The following is a 12,251-nucleotide window of genomic DNA, read 5'->3' on the forward strand; positions in this document are numbered from 1 at the left end:
TATTGATACTTCCTCCCTCCGTCCAGCTACAAAGTATACATATTTTTATTTTGGGACGTCCAATTACAAAGTAACTATTTCATTAAATACCCCATTTTTTTCCACAAATACCCTTACTTTACATCATATAATTACTTTTATACCAAAAAGCAAGGGCAAAAATGTCATTACACTACTTTTATCTACCCATTATAATTAAAATACTATTATTTCTTAAATTTCGTGCCAAAAGTAAATACTTTATCCGTGGACGGAGGGAGTATTATATTGGTAGCTGGTAAAAAAGTATGGATAAAAGATTTTTTTACCCTTATGAGTGTATTAGTGTAAAAAGTATTGGCAATTGTGTAATAAAAATAAAAAAATAAGGGTAATTTTATGGTGATATAGTTATTTATGAAAATAAGATTATTATTTTGAAACGGACAAAAATAATAAACGAAACTATTGTATTAAAACAGAAGGAGTCATATTTATATTAAAATTTAAAATTAACATTAAAAAGAAAAAACCAAACCAATCGAAACTTACTGGTCTTGCTTACTTGGTTGGACTATGTCTGATATTGACTTTTATTTATTTAATTAATTTTTTTTTTTAATTTTAATTTCAACTTGTACCCACCCTATCACAACGTTCAGGTCGAGATTTGATTTGCTGAATTCGAACTTTATAAAATAAATTAAATACAATTAAGATGTGACTGCAACTATTATTATTATTATTACTCGTTCCGTCTCATATGTCATGTTCATGTTGTCGTTTCTGTCCGTCCTACATTCCGTGTTATTTTTTTTATTTTCTTTTTAAAAAAATGATTAGACACTCTAATTTTATTTTAAACTTTTTATTTTTTTTTAAATTTTAATTAAATTAATTAGTTATTTTAATCTTAATTTATAATTATTTATATTATAGAATAATTATTTTCATTAATACATTTTTAATTATCTGCTAATTACACTCCTCATAAAATACCGTGTATATATATACATACAAATGCTTGTGACATAATATTGTTCATTTATATATATCCAAATTCAAAATTGCGCTGATTTTTTCAAATTAGCACACACGTATATGTCTTTATTATATACAATATGTATTATTTGTAATAAAATTATAGGTTGTTTGTTTATAATTAAAATGTGTGTTATATAAGAGTATGTCCTATGCTAAAATCAATTACTGTATGCGTTGTGTTTGAGACTATACGATATGCTATTAAGTCATGTGTTGTATTTATACTATATCAACGCATATTGTGTATTATTTATAGTAATATCGTGTGTTATCCGTTATCACACGATGTACTGTTCAACACAATGTTGAATATAATATTCAGCACTGTATTCGCGGCCATATATACATATATATTATTTCATTCGTCCCGTCAGATGACCCCTTCTATTAAGAACATGATATTTTAGATAGTATAAATTAATAAATTATTAATAATAAATTATAATATTATTATTATATTTTTTATATGAATATTATTGATATTTTAAATATTTTTAAGTATTGAAAACTTTGGCATCTTAGTTAAATAATTAATGGTGCATATCATATATATATATATATATATATATATAAGGATATAACTATAATGATAGAAATAAAATAAAATCATCTAAAGTGTATGTTCAAATTTGATTTAGTGGTTGGCTCAAACTACCATATTATATATATATATTAAACATAATTATACCAAATATTTTGCAATATATATTTTTTTTGATATGTTTCAAACAGGTTGCAATATTTTTTAAATATAAAATAATTAATTATATTTAATATCTATTTTAAATTTTATTCCATCACATCATCCCAACAAAAAAAATAAAATATAAATTTCTTTCTCCATCACATCACTTAATTTATAAATTATCGTACTTAATATTGTTCATCTAAAAACTTGTGTCCAAAGAAAATGTTCCATCTTGTTTAGAACGGAAAGAGTATTAAACAACTATTGAAACATAAAATATAAAATAAACTCACTCCAACGAACACACACTCGTTGTTTATTTTTTTATGATTTCAAATAAATATTATTTATTTTGCATAATTTTTAATGAAAATATAATATTTTTTAAAAAAAAATAATATTATATTAAAATATAATTTAAACAAAAATTAAAGCTATGAATTCATCTAAAAAGAACACTTTTATAATCTCAAAAGTATTTGCATGGTTCATATTAACTAAAAATAAAAATCTATCTATTTCTAAAATATAAAAAAAAAACACACAATTTATAATTTATTATTTCATTTCAATTGCTGCAATTAAACTACTCATATCATAGATATCATTTAAAACAATCAATCAAATAATTTAAATTAACATATATATATATATATTAATTTCATATTACAGAACAGTAAACTAAATTAAATAATAGATATATATTGAGATAAGTGAACAATTTTATTTTTTTCAAATTAATTAGTACTTGAAATGGGTGACATAACTAATAATATTTTATTTTATTTTCTGTGTCAACTTTATTAATATATAATCACAAACAGTACATTGTAGATCATCGAACACTATGTAAAAATAAAATAATAAATTAAAAAAAATATTGAAACTTTTTATACTTAATCACATCATTGAGGTTTCCAAGTGATAATAATTTAAAAATTCCAACCTTTATCCACCTAAATTAATTAAATATTCGTGGAATTGTATATTATTGTTTTTAGCTCCTGTTTAATTTTTTATATAATTAGTTAAGATTAAATCAAATATTTAATTTTGTGACAACAATCTTTCACCATAATTATATTAAATTACAATCGAACTGGAATTTTAACTATTACGCTAACTAATTTTTTATTTAATAATTTCTTAATATATATATATATATATATAAAGAAGTGATCATTCGTACTAATGAATAAATAAAATTAATTAACGATGCTTTACAAAAGTGGAAATATTATTCCAATTATCAGTCAACCCTATAGCTTCTTAATTACTCCATCCGTCGTTCAAATCTATACTCATTTTTCTTTTTGAGTTGTCATTGAAAAATATTTTCATTTCTTTTTTAAGTAAAAAATTATTATATTTTTGTATTTTTTTTACTAAAAAAAAATCCGCTATTATTCACTTTTGCATGACGGATGAAGTACTTAATTTTATATAACTTATACAGTTATTATATTTTAATAAAAAATTAGAGTAGAGTGTGTTTAATTCTTTGAGTTTGGATTTCATTTAAGTTTTAAATTTAAACAATGTTTAATGTAATGTCTTAGAAAAAATGGTAAACTAGTTTTTTTAATACCGTAACTGGACCCCTTATCATTTTAGTCCCGTAAGTGGAGCTTGTCGCAAATTAGTCCCATAACTAAAAATTTTTCGCTGTTTTAGTCCTCCGGCGCCGGAGACGCCCGCGTGGCTCGCCGGAGGTGACGTGTCCGCCAGGTGTCCCGCCAGGTCAGCGACGCCTGGCGGACACGTGGATTTATTTATTTTTTTAAATTTTTTTTTAATTAGACCAAATAAAAAAAATAAAAAAATGCAAATAAAATTAAAAATAAGTTTTAAAAAAATGAAATAAAAAATCCACGTGTCCCGTCCGCCAGGTGTCGCTGACCTGGCGAGACACCTGACAGGACACCTGGCGGACACGTCACTTCCGCCGAGCCATGCGGGCGTCTCCGGTGCCGGAGGACTAAAACAGTGAAAATTTTTCACTTATGGGACTAGTTTGCGACAGGCTCCACTTACGAAACTAAAATGATAAGGGGTCAGTTATAAGACTAAAAAAACAGTTTACCTTTAATATATATTAATAGATCTAAGATATTTAAAATTCAAATAGGTGATCTAATTTTACTCCAATCAAACACCACATCAACTCGATCATGTCTTGTAAGTTTAATGTATTGTTTTTAGAAGACAAAAAAATATATATAAAAAATAAATTATAACAAATAAAAATTAAAAATAACAAAAACGCTAATTTAATTAAATTTCGACAAAATTGCTTATAAGTTAGGGGTGGTTTGAAAATCAGCATCGCACTCCACGTGATTTAGAAGTTGTATAAAGCTCATTTGTATTTTAAAAAATATTGTACAAAATTTTTTGAAAATTATATAACGTTCTTATATATATTTTTTTTAAAAAAAAAAAAACAATAATGTACGAAATTTTCTAAAAATAAAAAAAAATTGTACAATATTTCGAAAACACAAGAAAGTCTCATGTAATTTAAATTTATAAGGAAATAGTACTTGCTACCGAGTTTAGAAATTGCATATATTTTTCGTCCAATTGATACATCAAATTAAAGTTGTGTTTCTAGATAACAATTTGAAAGTAAAATTATTGGGTTACTACCTAATCGATGCATTTTCGAACTATTGAAAAAGAAAAAAAAAAAAAAGAAAAAGAAAAAAGACAAGAACATATAGTTACAACATACAAATTCTAATAATTTCTTTTATTTGATTGTGATATAAAATTTAAGTACAATTAGGTTTTATTTCTTTATCATTTAAAATTAAAATTAATATTATTTACGATCTGTACCATTTTTAATAAAAATACATTATTATTTTTTTTATAAAATATTAAATCAAAAAATTTTTAAGTAAAAATTTAAATTAATATTTCATTTCAAATCAATTTTAAACTATAATATAAAAAAAAAAAAAAAAAAACTAAAATAAATTTTAAGAATTCCCAGCATTGATTGTGCTAAGTGTGATGAAGTCTACAAATATATGTCAAGAGTGTATTGAAAATGATTACGTAATTCATTTTATATTTAGTTAAAATTCTATCATTAGTCTAAAAAAAATTTAATTTTAATTTTCTAAGTACATTTTTAACATGTAACCAACAAGTAAAAATTCATTTAAAAAGTTCATTACTTAGTATATATATATATATATATATTTTAAAAAAAGATTATATTGTAGTTTGAGAAAAGGAAATAGATCCTAATCATAAGTTACCATAAAATATTTGCAAGAATATCATTTTCATTGAATGAAAATCGAAAAATACGATAATGGTTATTGTGCTAATTTGGAGGAATCACCACCGTAAGCGCATATAATACATTCCTATAGCTAGAGATGTTAAATCAACCGAGCCGTTCATGAACTCGGCTCGGTTAAAGCTCGTTCGCGAACGTTAACGAGCCGAGCCGAACAATATAAACAGACTCGTTTAGTTAACGAACGAGCCCGAGCTTTGTTCGCGAACATTCAGTTTAATAATATATTTATTATAAATATTATATATACATATAAAATTATAATTTATAAATAAATAAAATATTAATTTAAAATATATAAATAAAATAATTTTAAATTTTCTTTATAATTTATATATAAATTTTAAAAAAATAAGACAAACAAGCTCGAACGAGCTTAATCGAGCCGAACACGAACACGAGCTCAAACAACAAAAATTCTTAACGAGCCGAGTTCGAACACTACGAACGAACTCGAAAGTTTAACAAACGAACACGAGCCTTGTTCCCGAACATTAACGAACACTTAAAATTTGGCTCGGCTTGGCTCGGATCGTTAACCGCTCTACCTATAGCACAAATAAATCAGATGCGCAACACATGTTGTGTAAAATAAAATTATTTTATTTTCTATATATACTCATAGATTTGTTATATTATTTTATTTTATATATATACTCATAGATTTGTTATAAGTAAGTATGATATGTGCTATAATCAACCGTTGTTGTACGATATTATATTATATGTTGTTAGTTATTTACATTATTCAACACGATCAATATTGTACTGAATTTAAATATTCTTAATAATTACTCTAAAATAATACTCATTTTGTCCCACTTATCATGTTGTCGTTTCTGTTCATCATATTATTTTATATTATAAAATAATTATTTTAACTAATATTTTTTTAATTATCTACTAATTATATTTATTTTAAATTATGTTAGACAAAAAAAAAAAAGTAATTATTTATTACTTATAAGTACTTCGAACCATTCCATATACTACATTAAACTAATCACATATATTATAAATACATAAAATTAAATTAAATTTCCTTTAATTATGCTCTCACAAATTTATTATATTATATAAACGACTTTGTATGGTTTACTTTAAATTTTCAGACAACTGTTTCTCTCTCTATCTCTCTCTCTCTCTCTCTCTGGATTCCATTGTTTTTCTATTCCCTCTAGGGTTTGTGCTTCAATCTAATAATTTAATTTATTCATAAAAAAAATAAAATTATATACTCTGAATTGATTTAATTTAAGTTTCTCTATTCTTTAATCTTTGTTACGATTCAATTATAAAATTTATTTAATTTAATTTAATTTAATTTTTTTTTTGGCAATTCCCTTTTCTGTTTTGTGCTGTAGCTCTAGCAGCTCCATCCATGGCAGGTTTGGACTTAGGTTCGGCATCCCACTTCGTTTCGCAGCTCCACCGGCCGGAGCTCCACCGCCAGAGGCTGCCGGAGGCGGCGGAGGACGAATCCAACAGGAACCAATTCTCCGGCGGCGGCGGCGGAGATAACGCGGAGAACTCGCACCACGGCCTCGACCTGATAAATTCCGGCAACAGCCCCGGCGGCGGCGATGGGTCGGGGCGGCGGCCTCGCGGCCGGCCGCCGGGGTCGAAGAACAAGCCGAAGCCGCCGGTGATCATCACGCGCGAGAGTGCCAACACGCTCCGGGCCCACATCCTGGAGGTCAGCGGCGGCTCCGACGTGTTCGAGGCGGTGGCGACGTACGCGCGGCGGCGGCAGCGGGGGATTTGCATCCTCTCCGGCGCCGGCACCGTCAACAACGTTAATCTCCGACAGCCGTCGGCGGCGGGGAGCGTCGTCGCCCTCCACGGCCGGTTCGAGATCCTGTCCCTCTCCGGCTCCTTCCTCCCCCCGCCAGCTCCGCCGGGCGCCACCAGCCTCACCGTCTACCTCGCCGGCGGCCAGGGTCAGGTCGTCGGCGGGAATGTCATCGGAGCCCTAATCGCCTCCGGTCCGGTGATAATCATCGCCTCGTCGTTCACCAACGTCGCCTACGAGCGGCTGCCGCTCGACGACGACGACGGCGGCCTCCAGATGCAGCCGCCGCCGGCGCAGCCACCTGGCGGCGGCGGCGACGCCGAAGGAGCGGAGGGAGGGCAATTTCCCGATCCATCTTTAGGGCTTCCATTTTTCAACTTACCGTTAAATATGCCTAACGGTCATATCCCAATGGAAGGCGGCGGCGGAGCATGGGCGGCGGGGAACTCCGGTGGCGGCGGCGGCGGCGGACGGCCGCCGTACTGATTAGCCCTAATCAAGGTCAGATTATTGCATCTTCTTCAAAAGAAAAAAAAAAAAAAAAACTTTTTTCTGTTGTAATTAACTTTAGGGTATTGTGAGTTTTTAATTCTTGTTCTTATTTTAATTTTTATTTTCTCTGATTGTGATTAAAAAGAAAGAACACTTTGGTTTTGTGATGTGAAATTAACTTCTGCTGAGTTTAATTAGGAATAATTTTAATTTGATATATGCCTACTCTTTTTTTTTTTTTTTTTTTTTCTTATTTTTATTTTTATTTTTAATTGCAATTTGTTCAATGCTTCTCTTAATTTTAGAATCTTAAGAAATCTTGAAAATAATTTTCTTTGTAATTTCAAACTAGACTCAATATAATTTATTTTGTACAGTTTTCAATAAAAATATACTTATCTTCTTATAAAATATTACTCTCTTCATCTACTTTGAAAGTTTATATTTGTTTTATTTGGGTGCTAATATTTGAATATTAATTATTATATCAAAATATATACTACAAATCAAAAAATTATAAAAAAAAATATTTCTATTAATTTCTTATAATACTAATAAAAGGACGTTTATATAAATATAAAGATATTTATAATATTAAGTATAATTACGCAAAAGTAAAAGTAAATTTATTAAGTGGATGGAGGAAGTATATAAAAATACTACTCCCTCCGTCCGGATATTTTGTCCGCTTTATTGTAGATACGAAAATTTAAAAGGTGTATAATTAGTAAATAATTTAAAATATATTAGTGAAAATAATTATCGTATAATAAAAATAATTATAGATTAAGATTAAGATAACCGATTAGTATTACTAAAATTTTTAAAAATATAAATTAAATTTTTTAAAATAAAAAGTGTACAAAATAAATGGGATAGACGAAAATGAAAAGGGAGACATGAGAAGTGGGACGGAGGGAATACTATTTAAGAAAAAATTCAAATCAACACCCTACTTCCAATTAATTTTAAAATGCAGCCAAATTGAGAAATTAATTAGTTGAAGATATATAAAAACAAAAGTTAAATGAGGAATATATATATATATATATGTGTGTGTGTGTGGTTTGAGACAAGAATGTGTATAAAATATAGAGAAGACAGTGTGGTTGTAATAATTTAATTAGGTTTTCAATGAGCTGTAATTTTGAATGTAATATAATTAGATTGATTCCTTTGTTAGGCTTGTTCTTGTTTTGTTGTTTGATTGTGTTGGTAATTATTTTATTAGTGTTGTAAGGTAATGCAATCATCCATATGAATATTTTTGTATTTAGGGTTTTTGAAAGATGAGCTTTTAATTTATTATCGCAAAAAGAGTAAATTTATTTTTTGCACGTAAATTTTTTAATATTGATATTATATTAGTTTATAGCGGAAAAGGTAAAAATGCCCTTATTAGATTGTACGATAAAAAAATAATGATATTTGTGTAATATATTGGAAGTTGTAAGGATATTTATTATGTTAGTTAGGTAGTACAATTACTAAAATTAAAAAATAGTATCTTTTTTTTTAAACGAATAAAAATGAAAAATATTATCCTTTTTATGGATTTTATTTTTGCGATCACTTTTTTTTAAACAAGTATTCGAAACCCACACACATAAATATGTGTTATACCCTTTTATTATTATTATTATTATTATTTTTTGTTCGTCTCGACTTTTAGAATTTTTTTGAGTTAATAAAAAGTTGAGTATTTTATACTATATTTTATGAGAGTAATAAGTATTTAATGTGATATTTAATATATATATATATATATATATATAAATAGATAATGTCAAATCTTAAAAAAGAAAAATTGTGTATGAAAATGGAGTCTTGGCTATTCGTTCTTACTCCGTCAGTCCCATAACATAGTAGTCATTTTTTCATTTTAGTCTGCCCTATAACAAAGTATCCATTTTCTTTTTTAACAACTGTATTATCTACTTAACATTACAAATACCCTTACAACTTACAATATATTACACAAATGTCATTATCTTTATATCACACATACTAATAAAGTTATTTTAGTCATTTTTATTTTATTTATACTATATCCCAATATAATACTAATATTTCTAAAATTACGTACAAAAAACAAATGGATATTTACTTATGAAACGGAGGAGGAAGTACTATCTTCTTTCTTTTATTTTACTTTATTCTATGCTTTATCTCGAAACAAAAAAGATCCTTGATTAATTTGGCGAAAATATAATGAAGGAGAGTATAAACATACATGTTTTGTTCATTCGGCGTTTTTAGATAAAATGATTTTTGATGTGTAGTATGGATAATTGTGTTAAAAATATGAAATATACTGAGTTAGATAAATGACTTTATGTAATGATTTTTTAATTTTTTATAATGAGTATTTGAATTTGTTTTTTTGTCTCTTGTATAAAATATTTATTATTGTTATTTTTAGGAAATCGCAATTGAAAAATGATGTTGGAAGAACAATGTGATATAGTATTATGTATTGAAGAAATTTAACAAATAGTTTTAATTAATGAGTTTGATGAAGTTTTAGATGTGTTTATTTATATTTTTTTATGTTAGTTACGGACAATAGTGTCACTAATATTAAAATATAATATTTTGTGTTGAATTATTGATTTTCTATGGATGAATAGAGTATATATTATATATTGTGTTATTATAAATATATATACTAGCATGTAAATTCGTACGATGCATGGTTTGTATAAATTTTTAAAATTATATTAACAAATAATTAATTATATTGGAAAATAATTATATTTTTATAATACTTATGAGAAATCGTACTACCAAAAATAGGTTTAATGAACAAATCTATTATATATATTGCAACTCATCGTTTAATATGCATATGTTCGATGTATTGTGTCGTATCGAAAGAAAAAAAAAAGGTTTGAATGAAGTATTATTTAATTTATCGATAAAGATTAAGTATCTATTATGAAAATTATACATAGTGTATACCAACAATATATTCATAATCCTAAGTCATAGTTCTATATGTACATATATCAACATTTTTATAAGAATTATTATTATTATTATTTAAATTTTAATTTTGACAGTATTTGAGATGATATTTTGTGAGATACGAAGCTTTTATATTATTGTTTTTTATTATTACTTTCATTAACAAAGTTTTAGCCATATCACATATATATATATATATATATCTTTTATGTTATTATGTTAAAAAAATTTATTTCTTAAATATCACAAAAATTATAATCTAAAATATGTAATATGTGCAATACTAGAAATTAATCAAGGGTATGTTTTTTTTCATCAAACTTTCAAATTTTATTATTTAAACTCTGCGTTTAAAAAAAAATTATAAAACATTTTATTATACATTATTATATAAAATGATTGACAAACAAACTCTTTATTTCTCAAATAAAATACTTTATGTCAAGATAAAATGGTGGAGGAACAAACTCTTTATTTCGTAAATATCTCAATTTTTTTTTATGAATATTAATAAAAAGAATATAATATATACACACATTAATGTAATACAAATATTATTTTTTTTTTTATATTATGAACATAATTCTCCATTCCCATATTAAAAAAAATCACCAAAAATAAAACACTAAATAGACATATATATAGTAAAATTTAAAAAGAAATTCATGGAGAAACGCACCAAGTATTGAAGTAAATAATTTATAATCTTAAAATAAAATTGTAATCTATACGTTGTGAATATGCGATAATACTTTCGTCTTAATACAATAATCTTGTTTATCATTTTTGTCCGTGTCAAAACAATAGTCTTTTTTCCATAAATAACTATATCACTATAAAACTACCCCTACTTTTTCATTTTTATTACACAATTGTCACTACTTTTTGCACTAATACACTCATAAAGGCAAAAAAGTCTTTTATCTATACATTTTACCGACTACCAATATAATATCAATATTTTTTAAATTCTATGCTCATTCTAAAATGGGACGGATGAGTAGTATTTATTTTGTCAATAAAGCTTACTGAACTTTAATTTCACAATTGGGCCTCTAATTATTAATAGATCTTCATAATTGACTCCATGGGCCCTCTCTATTATTATTATTATTATTATTATGTTCTCACTTGGCCCTATTTTAACACATATATATATATATATTCTCTAAATTTAATACCTGTTAAATACTTTTAAATTTATATTCCTTTAAAGTTTGAATTTTTAGATTAGAATTTAGAAAAATAAAATTTTAATTTAAAACAGTATCGACGTAATATAAATAAGTACTTAATTTAATATTTTTAATAAAACATAATAACTGGGTTGATGGTCTTTAGAGAAAAATCAATAAATAATACAGGGCTAGAAAAGTGAGAAAATAGTACTTATTAAATAATACAGGGCTAGAAAATAAATAAATAAAAAGTGAGAAAATAAATAAATAATAAGTTTGTTTCATTCGAATCATTTTTATTTATTTATTTTCTTTTCTTTTCTACTAAAAAAAATAATATATTTGTAACGGAATTCCGTTTCTAAAGTTCACGTAGCTAACGTAATTTCATCTCTAATTTCGTCTCTAATATCATTAGTAACGAAAAAAATTAATTTAGCAACAAAAAAATATCGTTACAAAATTGATATTTTCCTATAGTTGTTGTATTGTAAAGTATAAGTTATTTTCATTAAAACTTTTTATATAAGTACGGACAATGAGATTAATATTAACAATGAGATATCAATTGAATATTTTTTTTTTATTTTTTATTTTTTTTCAATCTAACAATATCCCTTTGGTACAGAGAATTGAATTGTTGAGAGAATGAGAAATGAGAGTAGAAAATAAAATTAGAGAAAAATAGAATTGAGTAGAGAATGAGAATTACCCTTGTTTGATAAAATAAAAAATTCAGTTGAAAAATATATATAAAAAAATACAGATATATGAATGATCAAACAAAAATAAATGATT

General features: G+C 26.1%; 1 protein-coding gene across 1 annotated transcript; it reads left to right on the top strand.

Moving 5' to 3' along the window:
• Positions 1-6,112: 6,112 nt before the first annotated feature.
• On the top strand, positions 6,113-7,491 carry LOC127262433 (AT-hook motif nuclear-localized protein 23-like). Its single transcript, XM_051291113.1, has 2 exons — positions 6,113-6,206; positions 6,389-7,491. Exon 2 carries the CDS (start codon positions 6,406-6,408, stop codon positions 7,300-7,302), a length of 897 nt encoding a protein of 298 aa, XP_051147070.1. The 5' UTR covers positions 6,113-6,206; positions 6,389-6,405; the 3' UTR covers positions 7,303-7,491.
• Positions 7,492-12,251: the final 4,760 nt, after the last annotated feature.

Source organism: Andrographis paniculata, unplaced genomic scaffold (assembly GCF_009805555.1).
Source record: "Andrographis paniculata isolate CXL003 unplaced genomic scaffold, ASM980555v1 Contig15END, whole genome shotgun sequence".
Lineage (NCBI taxonomy): Eukaryota > Viridiplantae > Streptophyta > Magnoliopsida > Lamiales > Acanthaceae > Andrographis > Andrographis paniculata.

Excerpts from the sequence above, each read along its gene's own strand:
- LOC127262433 (XM_051291113.1), top strand. The coding sequence starts at position 6,406 with ATGGCAGGTTTGGACTTAGGTTCGGCATCCCACTTCGTTTCGCAGCTC.